Source organism: Rutilus rutilus (assembly GCF_951802725.1).
Source record: "Rutilus rutilus genome assembly, chromosome: 7".
NCBI lineage: Eukaryota > Metazoa > Chordata > Actinopteri > Cypriniformes > Leuciscidae > Rutilus > Rutilus rutilus.
This window is the reverse complement of record NC_140221.1, coordinates 5126105-5149849: the sequence shown is the minus strand read 5'-3', so window position 1 is coordinate 5149849 and position 23745 is coordinate 5126105. Positions and strand designations below refer to the sequence as shown.

The 23745-nt window shown below is 37.3% G+C and overlaps 1 protein-coding gene across 1 annotated transcript; it reads right to left on the bottom strand.

Moving 5' to 3' along the window:
• Window positions 1-613: 613 nt before the first annotated feature.
• mlxip (MLX interacting protein) lies at window positions 614-23512 on the bottom strand. Its single transcript, XM_084413739.1, has 17 exons — window positions 22957-23512; window positions 18891-18997; window positions 18713-18798; window positions 18488-18577; window positions 18324-18365; window positions 15672-15918; window positions 15495-15584; window positions 13327-13421; window positions 11747-12275; window positions 8851-8942; window positions 6876-6996; window positions 6636-6748; window positions 6215-6322; window positions 4680-4807; window positions 4404-4527; window positions 4185-4314; window positions 614-1734 (listed from the first exon to the last, which is right to left on the bottom strand). The coding sequence occupies exons 1-17, from the start codon at window positions 23262-23264 to the stop codon at window positions 1619-1621; spliced, it is 2526 nt and encodes an 841-aa protein (XP_084269865.1). The 5' UTR covers window positions 23265-23512; the 3' UTR covers window positions 614-1618.
• Between the last annotated feature and the right edge of the window lie 233 nt (window positions 23513-23745).

Sequence of the window (23745 nt, the reverse complement as noted above, 5' to 3'; positions counted from 1 at the left end):
ACACATTTTTAATTGGTGTTTAGTTCTGTGCAGATTCACAGAAGAAAAAAAAAAAAAAACATATTGTACCCTTTTTCAACCGCCATCAAATCCAACCTGACTGCTCTGAATAAAAATCATTATTGAAAGCCCACTATGAAGGCTTGGGGTAAGGCAAGAACTCGGCATTTACATTTTACGTATTCGTTCAAAAACAAAAAGGGAGAAATCCTCCAAAGTGTGTTCGTCAAACACTGTAAAACAGAAGGTCAAGATTGAAAGAAATGTGAATTTAAATGATTTATGTAATGTGTTGACTGACTATTCCATTAGTGAGATTGCTTTAAGAGGCTAAAAGCCTGGGGAAGGGCGTTCCTGTTTTTGGAGTGAATGTGTTTTTGCCAGAGTGTTTTCTGGGGTTGGCAGAGCTAGATGTATGTTCTATGCTGCCTTGAGTTCAGTAAAGGTTCACCAAGTTACGAACGTCTCCTCGTGTTATTCAAGTATATCAGAATTTAGTTTAACTCTGAAAATGAAGCCTGAACTAAAAGGAGACAGCACAACTTTCTGTATGGTAAATAAGTTACTTATATCCTGACCCGCTTTGCTCAGATTAGTGAAAATACCCTCCAACTTCCCATACAAATGACTTTATTTAGTCAATTGCCTTGCATATAAATGAATGCAAAATTCATACATTTTTATTGGGAACAGTCCTTGTTTGTTTTTTACCAGGAAAATGCAGAAACAAAGTGTTGACCAAATCAGCATTCAGAACACTGAAAACAAAAAACAAAAAAACAGTTCAATATTTATAAAATAGAAGCTTCCTGTGGGCCGTTTAATATGACCTGCTGAAATGAGTCTGACATTAAGACGCCCCCCCCCAAAAAAACTAAAACAATAATCAGCCTATCGAAAGTCCTTTAAATGTTCATCTTAAGAAACAACAAATGCACCTCACACTTACATGAATATAAATATTTGTTTTATAGGCCCATGCATCTGTCCATGCGCTTAAATGCTTCAATAAGGCAGTCTCGATCCTGGTATTTGTTAAATGGTGTAGCAGTTTTTGGGTGAACGGAGGATAAATTTCCAAAAGGTCACTAAATAATCAGAATAACAGCATCAAATACAGAAAACACCCAAACATGTGACAAAAAAACAAAACAAAAAACACCCTGAGTCTCAAGGCAACAGGTCTAGTAAAACTATACAGGTGGAGACATGCCACCTTGTATGGCTCTCAAGATGATGAACGTAAACAAGAGAGATTGACTTTGGTTTGTCATTTTAAAATAAATCGCTTATGCTAAAAAAAAAGAAAAGAAAGGGGGCTTACTCTTTTTTTTTGCTTGAGTGGCCATTTGTATCTTCCTGTACATATGAGAAGCAAACAATTTGACCACGTACGTAGAGTTCTCCATTTTGTCCACTTCTATGAATACATTTTAAAAGTAGACAATCAAGCAGTTCTCTTGCATTTCTCTTGCATTTCCACCATTTTGAGTGGAGTTTTTAGTAACAACAAAGCAAAGACCTCACCCACAGGGCAAAAGGCTCCTGAAGCCTGATACGCCTGGATAAAAATTCTTAAAAATCACATTTTAGATGTCAGAAGGGTTAAAACTGAGGATCATGAGGAATGTTTTTTGGGGTTGAGAACAGCTTTTTTGGCTTCCTCGGGTAACAGTGCGGGATCGGTCAAGATGGAGGTGGTGGTACACAGCTGTCGTAATGTCTTGAGTACCACTGTAGGATACAGGAAAAAACACACAAAGAGAAATGGTGAACATAATACACAGATATACAAGATACTACATCAAAATGAAGAAACAGTAAACACTGAAGAAAGCGCCAGGTTAGAACAAAAGAAGTTTGTGCATTTGAGACCACCAAAACACTGTTACTAACATTAGATATTTCTATCATCATTTCATTTCACATCATATTTCATTATCATTTCACGGCCTATAGGCAGTTCCTGCAGACCTATAATACCCCTTTTCAAAGTCTTGGTTTTGGGCTCTTCTAGAATAGGTTTTCATGCTTGAATGTTAAAAAAACTCATTATTTTCCCCTTATTCGACATTGTTGCAGCTCCTCTCTTCCCAGTCTGTCAGTAACGGTCTGTTTAGTTTCTGTCTCTGTGAAGCCCCTCCTTCTAAAAAGTGCAAAGTGCTCCGATTGGTCGGCTGGACTAGTGTGTTGTGATTGGTCAAGCACTTTCGAGTGTGTTTTGTAAATGTCATGCTTTTTACCAGAGCTGCGAGTTTCAACACACTACTAACTCAACCAGGCCTCCTCCCTTTATTTTATGTATGTGTTGGGTGGGAATTAATTAAATGAGGACTATTGTCATGTGTTTGTTCCCAGAAGAAAACTCTAGACCAGGGTTTCTCAACCTTTTTCCTACTTTTTTTTTTTGTATGCCAGTCATAGACCTAGGCTACACCGTATATGCTTATTATAATTAATTGCACTAAAACACACAAACATTTTCAATAACTAGGCAAACTATGAGGCTATGAATAGATTATTTTTTTTTACTCATGTTAATGTGACACTTGAGACTGCCGCTCTGAAATGATGATATCCAGATGCGGTAGAATTTGGGAAAGGGCGAATCGTAGTGTCGCACACAAACTAACTGTTGTCAGCCTATTCCTGCTTTTTGTTTTGGTTGCAGTCACTGTTGAAAATCCCGACTCGAGAGAATTTCTGTGTTAATCTGGTCAGGTGGTCCCGGACAATTCTTTGTATGCCGATGCTTGGACCTTGTCCAATAAGAGCCGTTCGCGGCAATAATAAATGACTGTGATAGGACAGTTTAAAAACAGTGTTAGAAAGCTACGGCAATAATGATTCAACGTACAACACTCGAAAATATGATTCGTTGGAGGTCACTGTTGCAATGAGCCTTTTGTGAAGCGCACTTATTGGCTGTGCCGGTGTAACACAGAGAAAGTCTCGCGACCCACTGGTTGAGAAACCCTGCTCTAGACTACAATGGAGGCGTTTCAGGGAGTTCAGAAAAAGTGACACTGATATAGAGAATAACTCAACAATAACAGCAACATTACACACTAAAGAAAGTTGAAAATGTGGACACTGATAGTTCATTCATGGCACAATGTTTCTTCCTGGTTTCCATGTCAGCGCTGTTGATCCGTTAATAACGAAGAAATATGAATGCGTCTCACTAGATCTCGCAGCGATGTTATTACTTCTGTCAGTTCTGTTCTGTGGCGAATTAAAATGCTTTCTTTACTGCATCTCTTATTAGCGCTGTGTAGTAACAGTGTCGCATGATCACGATCGGCTCGCGCTGCACTGGTCCAAACTGATAAACGGTCCTTCAACCACACAATAACGAGCAGTTTCGTTCCGCTTGCATTACGTTTGTCATTTGATGTTGGGCAATGTTGTGGTCGCGCATTATGAGCGTACTCTTCTACATTATGAGCACGCCTGCCACACGCAACGCGCCTACATTTGAAACAACGAAACAGCGTTACCAGAAAAAGCCTACATTATCATTATCAATAGCTGTTTATGTAATAAAATCTGAATCATTCTCGCGATTCGATGCTTCACTGGTTATTTGACGGACATTGGGTCCGTCAGACTGGAGAAATTTTAGCGGTAACGTGACCAGAAATATTTAAGACCTATCGAATCTGAATTTAAGACATTTTAATACTTTTTAAGGCCTTTTATTAGGAAAACTTTATTTAAGACATTTTAAGACTTTTTAAGGACCCGCGGCCACCCTGGTTCAAATCAGGGGATGATTCGTTATAACGTAGTACAAACTTCTTCTATAATAAAGTGATTTTGTATGATTTGTAACCAGGCACTAAAGCGATTACCCACAAAACGTACTTTGAACCAATCGGATTGCTTGGGTCCTAAGCTCGGACTAATCTCTTCAGTAGGACTCATTTGTTCACCACACCGGTCTGTTATTGTGGGGACAGCGCCTTTACATTTTTACACCCCTAAACATGACGCTGAACAAAACAAACTATGATTGGTTGCTTGACATGTCGGTCAGACGTCCCCTTGGCCAATGAAAGCTGCTATGGAGTCCAGACTTTCTGCCGTTAGTCTGAAGGTCTGGCTATGCGAGACTACTACTACAGTCGAAGAAAAAGTTTACATTTGCAGGACATTTCAATAAAGTGGAACGGTGAACTTACTAGGTCGGAGGACAGGGAGGGAGCAGTAACGATCCAGCCACTGCATGGTGGATTCACATAGCTCTGTGTTGTTGGTGGTAGACACTGTCCCATTGAAGGACTCAAACAGAGGTTGAATAATGACGCTAAACTGAGAGAGGAGGTATTAAAGAAAATAAGAGTCCAATCCAGTACAAACATTTTGTCTATTCAGTTCAGTCTTTTCAGGCTTAAGGATACGATCCAGAATTTCCAGTTCTGAAGAGTTCTGTTCTTCACATAGTCCTCAAACTTCTCCCTCATGTGGTCAAAGCGATGGCGTGTGACGGGAACCCCTGTATCGGGGAGCTGTTCCTGGCACAAGCTGCAATAAATAATGGGCATCTTTTACAGAGAATAAGCAGGTCTACATGCACACAAAGCTTTACATTGAAATAGCCTGGCTATGAAGCAGCAGTTTTTCCAAAAGTCATACTTTCAATCAGTTCCCAATATTTATTTTTAATGAACACTTACCTTATAGATGAATTAAGCTCCTCAATCTCCTCTCGTAGTCTCTTGGTCTCTTCCTGCATCTGTTGTCTCTCTAGTTGTAGTTTGCCAATGTAATCAACAGTCTTTTGAAGTGTTGAAGCATTACTGATCTGAAAACCCAGATATGGGTGACAAAAAATAAAGTTACATCACCAGCATGTTCTGCTGTTTAAGGGTCAAAATGAAACAGTAATTACATTATTTTTCAATATTAAAGAGGCCATATGATGGTTTTTAATGTTTTCTTTTTCCTTTAGTGTGCAATGTGTCTGTTTGTGCATGTATAATATCTGCAAAGTTACAAAGCTCATAGTCTAACAGAGAACACTGCTCCAGACCTGCCTAAACCGCCTTGATCGAAGTACAGATTACTCGTATATTCTCGTATATTAACGTACATTAGAGATGTATCTCTCGTCTTATATCTCTCATAATATGTCATTAACAACTAGGCTACTTGTTTGTTACACACTGTGGGGAAATTTTGTAAATGCGGTTGTCACTACCTGCATTTTTTGGTTAATTCGGTAGTAGAATGCAGTTGTCAATCCTGTAAATGACTGAACTGTGTGTGTACAGGACAGGATTAAGCACTAATGTGTCTGTTTGTGCATGTATAATATCTGCAAAGTTACAAAGCTCACAGTGTTTCTCGTATCTGACAGAGAACACTGCCTCAGACCTGCCTAAACCACCTTGATCGAAGTACAGATTACTACCGCACTTGTCCACGTCACAATGGCCATGTACAAACTGTAAAGTTTCATTGTGTTCAGCAATTTTAACTAAAAAGCAAAGTCTATGGAGGCGTCGTGTATTATAAGCGTTTTTGAGGATGTTGTTTAAGCTTGCCTCGTATATTAACGTACATTAGAGATGTTTCTCTCGTCTTATATCTCTCATAGTATGTCATTAACAACTAGGCTACTTGTTTGTTACACACTGTGGGGACATTTTGTAAATGCGGTTGTCACTACCTGCATTTTTTGGTTATTTCGGTAGTAGAATGCAGTTGTCAATCCTGTAAATGACTGAACTGTGTGTGTACAGGACAGAATGAAGCACTAAAAGGTGAATTGCAATAATGTACAGTATGTGAAAAATAACGTTTGTTTACACTTTATTTTAAGGTGTCATTGTTACAGTGCAACTATATATTTAAGTACTGAGTAATATTAAGCAACTACATGTACTTACTATAGGGTTAGGGTAGAATTAGGATTTGGTTGAGGGTTAATTGCATGTAATTATGCATAATTTACTGTTAATACTATGGTAAGTACATGTAACATATGTAATGAGGACACTGTAAAATAAAGTGTTAACAAATTTTTTTTTACATTAAAGCATGCTAACCTATTCTAGCACATCCAATAAACAAAATAATGATCATATGGCTTCTTTAAAACACTTTCTCCCATTGCAGAGACAACTTCAAGCAAATTCTATGCTCCAAAAAAAAAAAAAAAAAGGTTAATGTGGATTTTGAGAATGAAGTAAGATGAATGCAGATTTACATTTGATTGAGACTTGAGGGTCGGCACAAGAGTACACAACGTCTTGAAGCAGACATTTATGGTAAATCGCCTCTTCTGCTCAGCAGATATGTGAGTCACTCTGCGACTCTGTCAAAGCAAAAATTACAAAACAAGACAGACTGAGAAATTGGTAGATATTTGGATATTTCAACAGCAAAATTAGTGACAATTATGCTCAATTGGCCAATTAAGAAAGTTGTTAGCCCCCCCCCCCCAACACACACAACAACAAAAAAAATGTCATTCACTCAATATCAGCAATTGTTTCTACTATGATTTATTGTGCAAATGTTTATATTTGAAACATTCTGTATGAATGTATGTAATTTTGCATTTCTGGATACATCACATCAATGTACAGTTAGACAACATTAGTAGAGTGCAATCTCATGAACCGTACCTTACAGGTTTCATTTTTGCCCATGCCTGCACTGGTGCTGAGAGGTGACTGGGGGCTTGGTACCTGTTCTGGTCCCAATGGTGACCCTTGACCTGAAACACGTCCGTCGTGTGCTAAAGAAAAAGGATTAAAAACAAAAAATTGGTCAGAGCCCTAAATTCAGTGAATCAAAAATAAAATAAATCACAAAAACACAGAGCAATTTCAGCGTAAATTGAAAGTGACAGGGCTGAATCGAACCTGTACTTGAAGACTGTACAGATGTCTTGTTGTTGGACACATTTGTGGAGGTTTCCTCTTTGGGTACGATTAGTTGGGGAGACTTCTGTGTCTGAGGGAGAATATGAAACCCACCAGAACCCTGCAAAGTAGTGTGTACATTTTTATTGTAATTTTGGATTGCTTGGGGCCAAAATGAATTATTATTTACTAGGGTTGGGTAGAATTCAAAATTAAGAACTGGCTCCCTTTTCAATTCATGAATCAGAAATGGAACGAACCACAACCCACAGGATGCTGAATTGGAAAGATAGGAAAATTAATTGAGTGAATTGAAATTCAAAGAAATTTAAGTCAAACTATAGAAAAATGGGCAAGAAATTCCCCAAAACTGCTTAAAGGGATACTCCACTTTTTTTGGAAATAGGCTCATTTTACAACTCCCCCAGAGTTTAACAGTTGAGTTTTACCATTTTCTAATCCATTCAGCCGATCTCCAGGTCTGGCGGTACCACTTTTAGCATAGCTTAGCATAGATCATTGAATCGGACAAGACCATTAGCATCTCTCTCAAAAAAACGACCAAAGAGTTTCGATATTTTTCCTATTTAAAACTTGACTCTTCTGTAGTTACATCGTGTACTAAGACCGACGGAAAATGAAAAGTTGCGATTTTCTAGGCTGATATGGCTAGGAACTATACTCTCATTCCTGCGTAATAATCAAGAAACTTTGCTGCCGTACCATGGGTGCAGCAGGCGTAATGATATGACGCAGCGCCTGAAAATAGTCCCCAGCTCGGTAACTTCCAACGTGACCGGGACTAAGTTTGTCTAACCTATTAGACCTATTTTCAGGCGCTGCGTCATATCATTACGCCTGCTGCACTCATGGTACGGCAGCAAAGTTTCTTGATTATTACGCAGGAATGAGAATATAGTTCCTAGCCATTTCAGCCTAGAAAATCGCAACTTTTCATTTTCCGTCGGTCTTAGTACACGATGTAACTACAGAAGAGTCAAGTTTTAAATAGGAAAAATATCGAAACTCTTTGGTCATTTTTTTGAGAGAGATGCTAATGGTCTTGGCCGATTCAAAGATCTGCTAAAAGTGGTACCGTCAGACCCGGAGTTCGGCTGAATGGATTCGAAAACGGTAAAACTCAACTGTTTAACTCTGGGGGAGTTGTAAAATGAGCCTATTTCCAAAAAAAGTGGAGTATCCCTTTAAGCACAATATCCTCTCTTCCGTTTACCAATTTTCTATTGAATTAGAAAGTATGGACGGGGCATTAAAAAAATATTTTTACTTTTATAAAATTTACACCCATTGCTACTCATTATTGCTAGTCAGAGACAAGTGTTATTAGAGTGAGAGAGTTGTATCATTTCACTGAACAAGTCCATGAGTGCAAGATGAGTCAATTTTTGGTCTGATTTCACGGAAGAGAAATACTATATCTGTGCATGAGTTGATTGTTAACTTGTAGGAGCTTACACGGCCTCAGACCAAAACACATATACTAACGTTCAAAAGTTTGGGGTCAGTCAGTTTTATTTAAAAGAAATTAATACTTTATATAGCAAGGACGCATAAAATTGATCACAAATGATGTCAAGACAATAGTGGTACAAAAGGTTTCTATTCCAAATATATGCCGTTCTTTTGAACTTTATATTCATCAAAGAATCCTGAAATTGTTTTATCATCGTTAAAAATCTTACCACCTTTTGAACAGTAGTGTAGATGTTTGTACATGAAAATGTTCGATTTTTTTTTTTGACTGAAAAATGTATAAAAATGACTAATTACACGCATTTTCAATTCTACTTACTTTCATTCAAATTTGATTTATAATTCTGCATCCTGCTTGCGAACTCAATTAAAATTTTGGAATTTAAAAAGATTCTTCAAATCAATCCTGAATGATACACAACCCGTTTATACAGACTATCTATTGTAAAACATGATAGGACATGAAGGGTGGAAATCTTACACAAGGAATACTGGAGGAGGCAATGAAACCAGTGGTGGGGACAACATCAGTGTTGAGAGGGGACGAGGTAACAATGACAGCACTGGCGGGACCTGGGAATGGTTATGATGGGATATGTACATGATGAGAACAATTTCAGCATTGGCAATGCTGTTGATTTTTATCCTAATATCAATTTTCTGGATGATTTTTGGGGATCCATTGTAGTTGTTGAAGATCCACTAATAGATGAACACACTAAAAAGTGTGAAATTGTCTCATTGTGGCAGATCAGCAGCTTGTGGAAAGCTTGCAGTAAATGTGTTTTAATTAGAACTGCTAAACTGGTTAAATTATTTAATCAAAATTAATCTTAATGACCAATATGGAGAGGTTTTCTCCAATTACTGATAGATGAAAACATAACCAGAGTCCGTCACTGTATGGCACAAAAAAAAGAGATAGCCAATTTAACAGTAAAACATAGTAAAATGCTATAGTTAAAAAAACCTGTTAATTGGTTAACGGTGAGTTCCCTTACTTTATAAAGTGAAAAACTGATCTTATGAGTCATTTTCATGTAATTTTACAATGAATTGATGATGAATGTACAGTTCTCAGAAGTGAAAGAGAACAAGGTATCTTATAATTTACAGTGAAAAAAAGTAAACTGACGTTCTCAGAATTCTCTGTGCGACACAGCTCACATTTGGTCGTTGCTCATTGAAATCCTTGTTTCTTCTTAGTTTTGTTCTCAGTTAAGTACGTTAGGGGTTCCTTAATCTTATGTTGTTAAATTATTGCATTATTTTAGTGTTGTGTTACCATGATGGTGTTTTGTATTTGTGTGCATGACACCGCACACCTTTTCTATATATATAGTGCAATGCATAAGTTAATACACCCATGCTAAAGTTGACTAAAAAATCATATTTTGGAAATTGAACTTAATGCCTTAATTTAAAAAATTAGGAAAAATCCAACCTTTAAGGACACCAATATTCTTTGTGAATGAATAATGTATGTAAAAGCTAGTTTGATTAGCATTGAGAGCAATGCAAATCAAACTAGCTTTTAGGCTAACTGAAATAAAACCATGCCAATCTCTAGGTATAGTGAAGGCTATGTGATGATGTGGGGCTATTTTAATTCCAAAGGCCAAGGGAACTTTATCAGGATGCATAGTATCCTGGATCCATGAAGTAACTGGCCTTTAAAAATAAAAATCTGCCTGCCTCTATGGGAATTTAACATAGGGGTGTACTAACTTATGCACCATGTATTTTAAGGAAGAACATTTATTTATTTACGATACATTATTCATTCACAAAGAAAATTGGTGTCCTTAAAGGTTGGATTTTTCCTAATTTTTTAAATTAAGGCATTAAGTTCAATTTCCAAAATATGATTTTTTATTCCTCTTTTTAGTCAACTTTAGCATGGGTGTATTAACTTATGCATTGCACTGTATATATATATATATATATATATATATATATATATATATATATATATATATATATATGTATACACTTTGAACTTTAATTCCTGTGGATGTAGATTTGAGTAGATTAACTCTTTCCCCTAGTCTGGCTATCACCAGACCAAGCTCAATCTTTTAAGATTGAACATTAGTCCGGGGAGTCTGCTCTGTATTTTCTACTGCACAAGAGGCGTGATCAGCAGGCATAGTTCAAATGACTCTGTACGCAATTGGATAGTCCTTCAACCAATCAGACCAACGATCCATGTGACATCCTTTGCAGCGAAAACTCCAGGCAGGAAACGTGTCAACAAACGTGTTGATCAGCGGTTTGAAGAAGCAGCAAAGGAATCGAGCGATTTTTGCAGGCTATGCAAAAAAAACATGAAAGTTAGTGGTATTTACACCCACTCGAGCGATTTGTTTGCTAAAAATAAGCCGTTGAGCATCGTCGAGAGGTTAAAAGGAATTGAACAGAACCGTAACAGCTCTGGAATTGGATTGGATTAAACCCGCCAATAGCGCTCCAGGTGGCCAGTTTGTGATTGGTTCCCGCAAATTTGTAAAGGAAGCAGCAGAGATAAATGCACAGGTTTCCAGCCTGAGCTGCAGGGCGAAATCAAATCGCCTGTCTATCTTTCCCCGCCTTTGACAGAGTTTTCCGGCTTTCAGTGATTTCACTGTTACACGGTAGGGGCACTATGACATCTTCTAATAGAGTACAGAATCTCTGTTATATCAAAAGACAGGCATAGAAGATGCAGAAACAAGCGATATATGTAAGCAGATGCATATGTGAAATAACACGATCAACATTAAACAGCATATAAATCCAAACTACCTAATGTTACTGCATGAAATGTTGACCCAGGATGAGTTATAGGCTGTGCAACCTTAGAGGTGCTGATGGACCCGATCCACTCCATCTGTGTTTTGATCATCGTTCTGAATCCGATACTGATATAGTCTTTGACAAAAATGCAAATTTCTCAGTTTTATGCTCAAAATGTTGCTTTTTTTAAAATTAAACTTACCCATATTCAAGTTTTTTTTTGTATAAAAGCAGAGGGTCTGTTCTTTCTTTTGATATATTGCATGTTCAGATATTCATACAACAAAATATTCTGGGTGGCCATGAAACTTTTGTGAAAATGATCAAAAATGCTTATTTCTTTGCTCATTTATCATTTTTTTTCTGTAAATTTAAGTTACTACTAGCTACTGTCCTTTCTACTGTTATGTTCTCACAACCACAGCTGCCGTTTTCTAAAGTTTATGCAAGCTGTTATAAAAATATCAAACTGAAAATGTGTTGCTTATTATTAAATAGTTTACAGAAATATGTAATTGAACAACAGAATGTGTTCAATGTGTTATTATTTGTGGTCCATTTTTAGATTTTTTTGTGTGTGTGTTAGTGAGCATGTTACAAACCTGTGAGTATGAGCTGGGACGGCAGTGGATTGGCCGGGACAATCTGTCTCTGTGGGTGTCTGGCCTTTTTGCTAGGAACAGAAGGCAGAATGGATTTGGGCAAGGCGAAGTTGACTGACTGTGAGTTTGGTGAGGCAGAGGTTGATGCCGCAGGCTGTGGAGACTCAAAGCTGGACCTGCGACTGAAGGTAGTGGCAGCATCAGTGGGAGTTACTGTGGAAGGGGCGGAGTGTGTTATTACAGAAGGAGATGGGATGTTTGTGGTGGGCTGAGGGACTGTAGTGACCGTAGAAACACCTCCTGGTGGGAGAGGTGGAGCTGGTGGTGGCAGCAGAGATGGGACGGAGGGGGTCACTTGCTCTGTGAAAAGAGGCATGTAGGCTTGTTGGTAGGACGGGCCGGCAGCATTACCATTGTCCTGGTTGGCGCCTGCGAGATGGCTGGGCAGGGGAGCAGACGGGATGAGGCGGTAGTCCAGTGGCAGAGAGGGAAGCTCTGAGGAGAGCGGCATGGATGACAGCAAGGCATTCTAGCAAACAACAGGTATCAATATCAGCACAATGCAAACTCTTTTCTGCCTTTGCTTTGTGCGTATCATTGTTTGAGAAAAACAAGTACTAAACCTAACAAGTAGGGATATACCTAATAGTAAATATTTGGAATATTTTTGCTATTACTTTGCAAATGTGGTAGAAGATATAATGCATTAATACTCATAAAAGCTACAAGAGCAGTGAGTGGTTTCTTCATTTTTGGTAATTACAGTTGTATTAACAACATGAAGTCAGCAATAGGTATTTTGCAGCTATTATTCTGCATTCAAACTTAGTCATTTGATTAGTGCAAAATATAAATCCTAATTTATGCAAGTTCAATTTCAGATTGCAGTTCATAACATAGTATTGTGCAAGGAACAGCACAAAAATAAGCCATCAATCGATAATCTGCCTCTGTATTCATCATTTGTGTGAAAAGGAATAAAAGTTGTTGTTTACTGTAAAAATGTAGATTTGGGTTTAATGCACTTTTTTATTTGAACAATAGCTTCCTAAAAGACTGTGCCTGTATGCTAATTTAAGGGCCTCTTTCGCAGGCATGACAGTGTTACAGATATATGTTAATAGTGTCTACAATTTAAACAAATCATGTGTGTCATGTCTGAAAATTATAAAAGTCCTCCATATAAAATGTTTTAGTACCGGTAAAAAATATACAGTTTTGGTCAGTTGTGGCAGAATCTGTGCAATCTTAATAATTTGGATAATAAATATGGATAATAAAAATGGCATGTTTTTATTTTTATTAAATTTTGTATAAGTACAGTCATGAATAAGCTATTTTAAAGCCATATATCCCATCCCTGCTGTCAATTGCCCATTGTGTCTTATCATAGTATGCACATTTACACAGTTCAGTTATGCATACTAATCTTTAATGATTCTAATGGGTTACAAAGACACTGCAGAGTTTCGTAATTAACGTGAAGCAACTGTGCATCTGCAGTGGAGGAAAGGAAGTGCACACAAAACAGGAAGAACTTCGAGCCCTACAGATCTGTGCTGCATGTTCAGGATGGTTACCTGTGTTTGGGAGCTGCTGCTGGTTAAGGGAGTGACTGGTGGGGAAGTTTGGGAAGTGAAGGGGAAGGCTTGCGGACGCAGGGTGTGAAACAGATCTAGTTGGGGACACAAAAAAGACTTTTGATCCAGTGAGTAAACTTTACAACTACTCTGACAGATTGAGTGAATTTGTAGGAAATTCATTGATGACTTTGATGAAGAATGTTCCACAAAACTGTTTGATTGATTCATGAATTCAAAATTAACAACTAAAAGAGTGATTTAGTCACAAAATCACCAGTTGCCAGTAGATGTTAGGACTTGGCTGACTGTTGATTTCTCAATTTTAAGTTAAATTAATCGTAATTTAATAGCAATTACAAAACGCTTTGTTACTATTAATATGAAACAAAGTCAATTTTATGACAAAATTCAAACAATAAATACCATTTTGGCATAATGTGGCGTGACAGATCTCTGTAGTGCTTCAGTTCAAGCGGCACGTGAACCGATCATCTCTTCCTCTTTACTACTAGTTATAGCATGAAATAAACATGAATCAGAATGTATGTTGAAAGATACAGTGCAGGCGTATGGAAATGTATCATGTCTCATGTAATCTTGTTTCAACCATGGAAAGACATCAATAAAACAGCTTTTACCTATATGTCATGTAACATTACATTTAAGAGCCAATAAATGTCCAATTAGCTTAGCTCCATAGCTTGATCGTTAGCTAGAAATATTGTCTTCTATATTATTGAGCAGTTGGGGGCACTTTTTCAATCAGTGTTGGGTACCCATCTACATAATGTACTTCAATATTTCATTTATGTTTGACTAAATATGTCTTTATTTCAGAGAGAAATTGTTTAAAATGTTTATATTTCAAAAAACGAATTGGAGCAGACAAGTAATTATATCATTACAAATGTTTTTCATAAAGTTAGTATAAAAAAAAGCCTTACGTGTAATTTAAAGGAACACGCTGACTTTTTGGGACTTTAGCTTATTCACCGTATCCCCCAGAGTTAGATAAGTCCATACATACCCTTCTCATCTCTGTGCGTGCCGTAACTCTGTCTGACGCACCCACCGCTAGCCTAGCTTAGCACAAAGACTGGAGGTAAACGGCTCCAGCTAGCATACTGCTCCCAATAAGTGACAAAATAACGCCAACATTTTCCTATTTACATGAAGATGGCTGTGTCTCATGTGATCTTGTTATTTATACAAATCACAACATGTAAATAGGAAAATGTTGGCGTTATTTTGTCACTTATTGGAAGCAGTATGCTAGCTGGAGCCGTTTACCTCCAGTCTTTGTGCTAAGCTAGGCTAGCAGTCAGACAGAGTTACGGCACGCACAGAGATGAGAAGGGTATGTATGGACTTATCTAACTCTGGGGGATACGGTGATAAGCTAAAGTCCCAAAAAGTCGCCGTGTTCCTTTAAATATCTTTATACAAATCAGTTGTTAATTTTAGCTGTTACAATCAGGTTTCCGGAAGTAAAAACTCCTTTAATTTTCTCCATAGAAAACAAATATTTTTAACAATGATTTATATAAACCTTTAAAGGAAACTTTACTGTGGGCTACGAGGTTGTCAATCGATAGTATTTGCAGTTACACTTTATTTTAAGGTGATGTAATTACATTGTACTTACTCAAATAAGTTACTGAGTAATATTAATAAACTACATGTACTTACTATAGAGTTAAGGTTAGGCTTTGGTTTAGGGTTTGTTACTTGCAATTATGCATAACTTACTGTTATCACTATAGTAAGTACATCTTGTAACGTGTAACCACGTCACCTAAAAATAAAGTGTTACCGTATCTGTATCTGTTGAAGACGTCAACGCACATTATTTCAACTTAGTTTTAAAAATACTTCCAGAACCAAAGCCGCTGAAAAAGTAGGCAGGCACAAACATTATTTGAGAGAGATTTTTCATTGAGAAAAATTGTCATGTAAATGACGAATCCAAATGAATCAATATTGAATCTAAACGAGATTGAGATTGGAATTGAATTGTTAGCTAGTGAATTGAAATTGAATCATGAAATTTGTTTCAATATCCAGCCCAAGTAGATGGAAGGCCGTAACATTTCTTCATCAACTAGTCATTGTGTCAACAAGTCAATCGTTAATCTGCAAGTTAACAAGAGGAAGCTCGCTCACACCTTGCAGAGGCTCAAAAGTGTCCATGAAGTCCAGGTTGGGCTGCAGTGGGATGAGGCCAGGCTGGATCATATCTGCATTCCCTGCATGGGCTAAGAAGACAGGAGGGGGCTTGTCAGTTCATCAGTTCATCTTACTCAAGAATAAATGTGTTAATGTTGATTTGACTCATTTCTCACCAATCTCCCTTGGATTGGGCCATGCTACAGGTTGATGAGAGGCCAGTGTTGAAAAGAGTGTGTCTGAGAATTCAGACATGAGCACGTCCATGTCAAAAAGGGAGTCCATCTCCATTGGGACGGGTGAATCAGGACTCTTGCGGGACCTGCGACGACCTCCCACACTGACATCCTCATCCTGGCAGAAGAGGACACGGTAGGTGTCTGGCCACACTTCCCCAAAGAGCGAAAACTGTTCCTCCGCACCCTTTGGGAGGTCAAAATGCAACAAGCAGGCCAGGTCAACAGACACACTCGTGGTTCATGCAGAGCAAAATGCATCAAGCATCAAGAGTGTGTATTAGCAGCACATGCACTACCAGTCAAAAGTTAGAGGACACAACTGACTTTGTGATCTTTAAAAGCATTTTGATCAAAACCAGGGGTTCCCAAAATATTTCTGACAGCCAAAGTCATAAAATATATACTTGAAGTGCTCCCTGACATTTTAAGTTAATATTTCAAGGACACATTTACTTGTTTATGGTTCATCCGGTTATTGGCAAATGTTTTGGCATTCGTCACTGCAGGCTTAAACAATTTTGGAACTGCCATTTGGCTGTAAAATAAAACCGACTTCATTCCAGTCATCAAAAGCCAGCCAACCCTCCATGTTCTTGCACTGACTGAGACCTGAAGACACCGCCAACTTAACTTAACTTTAGCTTCTCCCATATTATACACATCTCCTCTCTACATGCATCTAAATACTACTATAAAACGTCTGTGCTCCACTCTAAACTTCAGTCTTGACAACATTTGTCCAGGACCAACAGCAAGGATCCAAGACACTCAACAAGGAGTCACAAATTAACTTTCCAAAGCAATTTCACTGCCACTGAGCAGAAGAATCCCAAAGGAAATTGAACAATGCAACTTTTAAACAAGGCACCTGCTCAACAACCATTATGCACTTAATATACTCAACTTACCCTTATAAGGTATAATGGTGATTTTATAAAATGTATATTTCAACACTTTTGCGTTCAAAGTTTGCTCACAAAACTTTTGTGATTGAAATAATATGACGTGGGAACGCAAAAGCATTGAATTATAAATTTGCCTCCCATCTCATATTTTATTTCCATCACCGTGTCCCTTAAGTGGCTTCAGACTAAACTACTATATAGTGGTCGACCGATATATCGGCCGATATTTGGCATTTTTGAAATATCGGCATCGGCCGATAAGTTTTTTCTGATTGGCCGATGTGTTGGAAGCGGGACTTTTATTTTGACGGCGCTCCAGACTTTTATTTTGACGGGCGGCGCTGAGAACACAAGTGCCAGAAGAGAATGGCAACGGCAGCTCCTCAGATCACACAGCGCTCACTCACATTCTCTGTCTTCATTAATTTACGATCTCTGTCAGTCATATCTAATACTTTGTTAGACAGAACTGGTAAACAAAGAAAGTAAATGGTATGCGAAGTAAGTAAAGTAAAGCGTTTGCTTTTATATTATTTGTAACAGAAAAGACAAACAATTAGGCTAAAATACTTTCTCATTTGCCGTCAACATTCAGCAAATGCGCATCTACGTCATTTAAACAAATCTCTGAATATCTAATAAACATTTAATTTCACAAACCTTCCGGCTGTGATATCTTGTGAAGTGTGCACTACTGTCTGCAAGTGACGGTCGGTCCGTGCGAAGTGAGTGAATGCGAACAGAAGATCAGCTTCACAGGAGACGCGAGCGAAAAACTTTAAATCCTTCATTTTAAAATATGCTGACATATAACCAGTTGCCAACTGTGTCATATTCATATCTGTGATATATCCAGTTGCCAACTGTGTCATATTCATATCTGTGATATATCCAGTTGCCAACTGTGTCATATTCATATCGTTTTCACTGTGTTGTAGGCTATGTAAAATTAGCGTTACCTTGTCTTTATTGAAAAAATATGATTACCAGCACGAAATTACCAGATTACTGAGTGCCCTGTTACAGTGTTTACCTTCTTTTTATTCACATATTCATATATTTCTAAACAGTTACTTTGTGAAAAATACTGTAATAGGATTGCAGATTCAAGAAGTTGCCATCTTAAGTATAAAAGCATGTTTATTTTAAAGATTTGTTTTCTAATTTAGTTCTAATTTATTAAATATTGATTAAAATAAATATATATAAAAATATCGGCTTTATATCGGCCATCCTGCTCTCTAAGATATCGGCATCGGCCATCAAAAAAACAACATCGGTCAACCACTACTACTATATATATATATATTATATATATATAGTAGTTTAGTCTGAAGCCACTTAAGGGACACGGTGATGGAAATAAAATAAACAGCTAATTGAATGTGAACTGCTGTCTTTCAAAAGATTTCAACAAAAATGTATTTGGAGCGTTTGAACCAAGATTCGTAACTGAAAATTAGTCTTTGCAAAAACTCTGAAATGCATGGATTATTAAAATCTGATGTGACGTTAAGACAAGCAGTGCTGATCTCTTTATATCAATTAATCACAAATGAACAACAAAGTTTGTGTAACATATTATAGATAACAACAGCATGCATGTGCACACTTTTTACTTAGATGCAAAATTACTTGAAAGCAAAGCTTTATCAACAACAGTGGAGAACATTCTAGAAATTACCTTGAGAAGGCTGGACAGGTCTTCATCCTTGTGCTTCTGTAACTATAAATTCCAATTTGTGAGTGCTATTAAAGAAATCTTTTTAATTGGTGTATTTCTGTTGTAAATAAGACATTCATAAATAACATCTGAGTTAGTTCAATGTAAGGGGAAAACAAACATACCCTTTTCTTAAAATATGTTCTCCATTTATGATATTCCCTGATGACGATTTCAATTCTCCTTTTCCAGTACTTGCCTTCTGTTGCTATTGCCTATGAAACAGAAGAACATGGTGATCTAACTCAAGAAATGAACAGTGCAAATTCTTCAAGGGAAAAAAAAACAGGTTTTTAGGCCTTCAGGTCTAAAATATCTGAAAAGTCAAATGACACTCCAAACATGCTCACCTCTGTTGGTCGATGTACTCCCGAATCCATATTGCCATCCAAAGGCGTGACAAAATGGCACACAGGGTTCTGTCTCTTCTCTACATCTTCAAGAAAGACAGGCATTGCAGACAGAAATCAACAACCTCCTGTGTTTTCACATTTCTAAGCAGTATGCGTGTTTCATTATTAATCTTACATTGCATATACCAGGCTCTCCAAATAGCATTGTTGAGGCGAATCTTGTCCCTCCACAGCAGCTTGAGGCCTTTGAAGTTCTTCCATTTTGGTGACACCAACCTTCCACTGTGGACACAGAATAAATATGTGTTTGTTAGGACTATCAGATCATGACATTTTGGGTGGTGATTAATTAATCGTGATACAAACAGTTGCAATGAACCATTTAATTGCCTGTTCTGTTCGTGTCACTGACAGTCTAAGCTTGATATACATCGCACATTATAGATACCCAAATATTGCACGGTCAGGGATGGAATTAGAATAAATATTTAAAATATTTTGCTTTTGTATCCACTTAACTCCACTATTCACACTTATTTTCCAGAACCATCCACCTGAATTGTACAGTGATACGTATTATCAGGTGGCCTTAACTACTATGTACAAAGATTCAATGCCTACAAGACTATGAAATTACAGTGTAATTACATATTCTAAAAAAAAAGTATCCAATATTTACCCCTAATGAGTTTAGGTTTAGGAGTAAAGGCAGGGTTGGGATTATAGGGGTTCGAGTTTTGGTAATGGTTGGGTTACGGTTAGGGGTAAAGTTAACTATGTTAATCAAATGCAAGTACTTTAAATATCATTACAATGCACCAAAATGTTTAAGCAAATTGAGTCAAACGATTAAGGCCACTTTATATAAAGTGTGAGCATTATTATATTGGTTGGTGTTGCTGTTATGCATATTGCAATACTGTGAAAATATTAAAATATTTCTTCATGCATCATTGTGGTCTGACTTATAAAAGGCCAACAATGTTGCTATTATGCTTAGATATAAATAAAATAAAACCAGAGCGTTTTTCTCAATTTTCAATTGATTATCATCATAATCGGTCTATAGTATTGTTTCATTTCTTGTTGTGTATTTGAGTATTTGTGCCACATAGGCCTTTACATATAACTCAAATGTGACTAATCTGGTTAAAAGAAACACTTGCAGCTGGAGTAAACTTGAAGAGAATCCTCATGAGAGGATCGCATTGCATTGTGGTCATAATACGACCTCAGGGAGCAGTAATTTTTAATAATGAAATGATCCCTTATTAAACCAACAGATTACTTTGGAATATGGCTGTACAGGCAAAAGTTTCATTCTACTACTAGTATAAAACATTTAAATAACACTCTAGAGAAACTCTAATTGAAAAAATAAAATCACAAATACAATGATGGTTGTTTTGCTTTCTTTCTAGGCATAATTCATTCACAAGCTCAATGATAATTATATTTTCCATGCGTGCCCATGTGACGTTATTCAGTCAATGTCTTGATTGAGCAATAAAGTAAATAAGGAACACTCAAGCGCTCCACTCGTTTTGGATATGTAGCATACAACCAAAAAAAAAAACCTGACATGGTAGTCCAGGCAACTAAGCAACGTAATTCAGACAAAACTACACGAGCAAGATCTGAACGAGATAGCAGGGTCATGACGCATATGATTTCCACAAGGCGGAACAAAATTGTGAAATTTGGGTTTAAAACTGCGAGATTCTAATTTGAAGACGGAAATCTAAAAAGACAAAAAGATAACCACAGTATTTAAGTCTCAATTTAAATGCGACACTTTGACTTGAACGGATGCCGGTGAATGAAAACAAGCGTTTGTTGTTGGTTTGAGATGAACATGCTTGGTAATAAAACAACCAACACAGATGCTAAAAAAAAAGGATATTTAGGACAGAACCATTTCTGAGGATTTGTAAAGTGACTGTCAAAACTAGACTGTTTTGCTATCATACTAAATTCAATAGCACAACAGATTCATGCATTGTCCACATAACATGAACAACCCAAGGCACAACCCTTAAAGCTACAATTAACAATCACTGGATGTGAGATTTAAGGTTTTTTATTCTCTAAAACTAAAACTCAACTATTAAAGATGAAAGAAAAAAAAGAAGCATCCTTGCATAGTAATTACATACTATCAAATGGCTTTACATTTAATCCATATTATCACTCATCAAAATGTAGTGTATTCTGGGCAAGCGCACCAAACTTGACAACTGTAATCCTTTTGAGCTCATTTTCCAAAGCTAAAATCTGTATGGTAATTTACTAAATGCATATAGGATACGTCTACAGTCAACATTATATAGTTCTATAAACAGTAATCAACATTTGAAGTGGACCAAACCGTTCATCAAAGTTATACATGAATTTTGAACAATACTCGTTCTTGTTTTAGGACAACTATGATGAACTACTGTAAATGTCAAAGCATTTAAAAGAGCATAATAATCATCAGAACATATCTAGTCAGAAAGAACACGTTTTCACAAACTTTCTAATCTTCAGCATCATAAAACAGTGCTTTAATGCGTTTACTGTATTAAGCGCATGTAAACTTTTTTGTTATTTTGTCTTGAGTACTATATGTAAACATCTGTTATGTGAAACAGCAGCACTAAAAAATTACATTACATTTTTATGCGTTTAGGACCCCAGATTGGTCTAAAACGGGGGACTGAAGGGGGTGGACTGGAATGCACTGCTGCTTCAATGTATATGAGTGATTATAATCAAGGTATTAATCAATGTTTCCTTCTAAATCTCAAATGAGTTGAATGACTTCTCTGGAGATTTTACTTTGTCATAGAAGTTACCAGTGTGATTACTGAAATATTCTTTTCATGTATTCTTTAATGTCTGTATTTGATATCTGAATGCAGTAACAGTGCTTGCTCATTTTGCCCGGCTTCCAGAAACGAAATAGGGACTTGTTTTGTGTTTGAGAAAGGTCTTCAACGTGTTAAAACATATAGGGGTCATTGAAGCCAATAGTTTAAAGGACCATTTCTTTGTTAAAGCCTTACTTAGACTAAAGTGTAGCTCTCCTTGAGAAAGAACGCATTATCATGATGTTTTGAGACGACTCTCCTGTTTATAGTTAGAGCCTGGCCAAACCCAACTTTGGAAAAGCTGTGTGTCGGTGTGTGTGTGTTAGTCTTCTTGGTTGCAGGTTAAGGAACCACTGGCATTATTGGAGATTGACTGAGTTGTTGTTCTGGACATGCTGGCGGCCGGCAACCCAAATCTGCAAACTGGAAGGTCACGACGTGCCTAACTTCAGGGTCCGAGTGTCAGCCGCATTATCGATGGAGATATGCATCAGTCTATCTGTATATGTGTGGAAAATTACTATGTTTATCTATTTCTTAGCCAATCAGAAACTGCAACCTTAAGCAATGACGTAGCTTAGACCTTGGAAATGGTATAACTGCTGTGTGTGTGTGGTGTAGGGTATAACTGCTCGCTCTGTCTGTCTGTCTGCTATCTTCAGTAAAACTTTTCTTCAATTTATTATAATTCTGACTCCGGGTCTTCTTTCAAACATCTGTTCCTTGGGTCCTAAACTGTTACCCCTATATATATATATATATATATATATATATATATATATATATACACACACTTTACACATATATAAACACCAACAATTATTTAATTCAGAAATTAAAAACTATGTCCATCGCAGAATGATTGTGTGTATGAATTTATAGTGCATTTCTAAATAAATAAACAGATCTGAAAATGAGTTTTGAATTTTTATAGACACATTACACATTTACTACTTAAATGCAAATGTTTTGACTGTCTGTGTGTAGTAGGTTGCTAAGATTGGAAGGGGGAAACAACTATGCAACACTTCCTCACAAAAGTGGCGTCTAATTTTCTAAGTGTCTTTTTTTTTTTTTTTCTATTATGTCATGCCTAAAGTCAGTGTTGATGAGTTTTATAAAAGTATAACCCTAAACAGGCTAATACAATTTTATTTGTGCCTAACAAAAAAAAAAAAAACTAAGAATTGTCGGCTGTTAAACACCCTGATAAAACACAAACAACACCTCGGGGAAATTAAATGCCAAGCCGTACTAGTTACTCTTTTGGCCCAGCTAGCAGTGCGCTAACATCTTCACAGGAATGATGGAATAACATTTGATGTGGCCCAACTAAAGTCTTCGCACAAAGAAGTAGTAAATCGCTCTTTTGTTCACTAATAAACCCACCTGTATGCAAGGGTCATGCACTCGAAGAGCTTCGTCAGGGAGGCATCAATAGAGAGATGCGACGTGCTAGTCTTCCCGAAATGATACGTCTGGCAGGTTTGTTTATTCACAGTGTCGAAATCGTAACCTTTCTTTGGGGGGTGATCGGTGTGAGGAGAAGACACCATAAAATGACCACTATGGATGATCTGCGACTCGCGTCCATCAGGTTTCTTTAACGAAATAGTCGATTCCTCTGCGTCAGAGTCGTCGTCCTGCTCTTGCTTGATAGGAGCCCTCCGGTATTGCCGTGTATCTCGAGTAGCCATATTTTAAGACTTTTGCTACAATTTTTGGCACTGGCGATACTTCACATTATGCCACAACTTTCGTCCATTGCTACTGGGTTGGTTTATATAGTTGTAGAAGCTATTTAGGCGGCCAGACTTTGCCGCTCGCCCTCAATATTAGCATGCATGCTAGTAACCTGAAGGGATTCGGTGGTGAACTGAACTCAAGACGGTCGTTACGTCGATTGGTTGACTAGAAAGCACACCCACTAACGCTGGGAAACACAATGAGGGCTGCAACTGTGCAAGTCAGTCAAAACATATTTTCCTTCGGTTTCACAAACACAGTTTAAAGGGATAGTTCACCCAAAAATCTAAATTCTGTCATTAACCACCCTCATGTCATTTCAAACCCGCAAGACTTTCGCTCATTTTCAGAAGACAAATGAAGATCTTTTTGATGAAATCTGAGAGTTTTCTGTCCCTCCATTGACAGCTACGCAACTACCACTTTGACGCC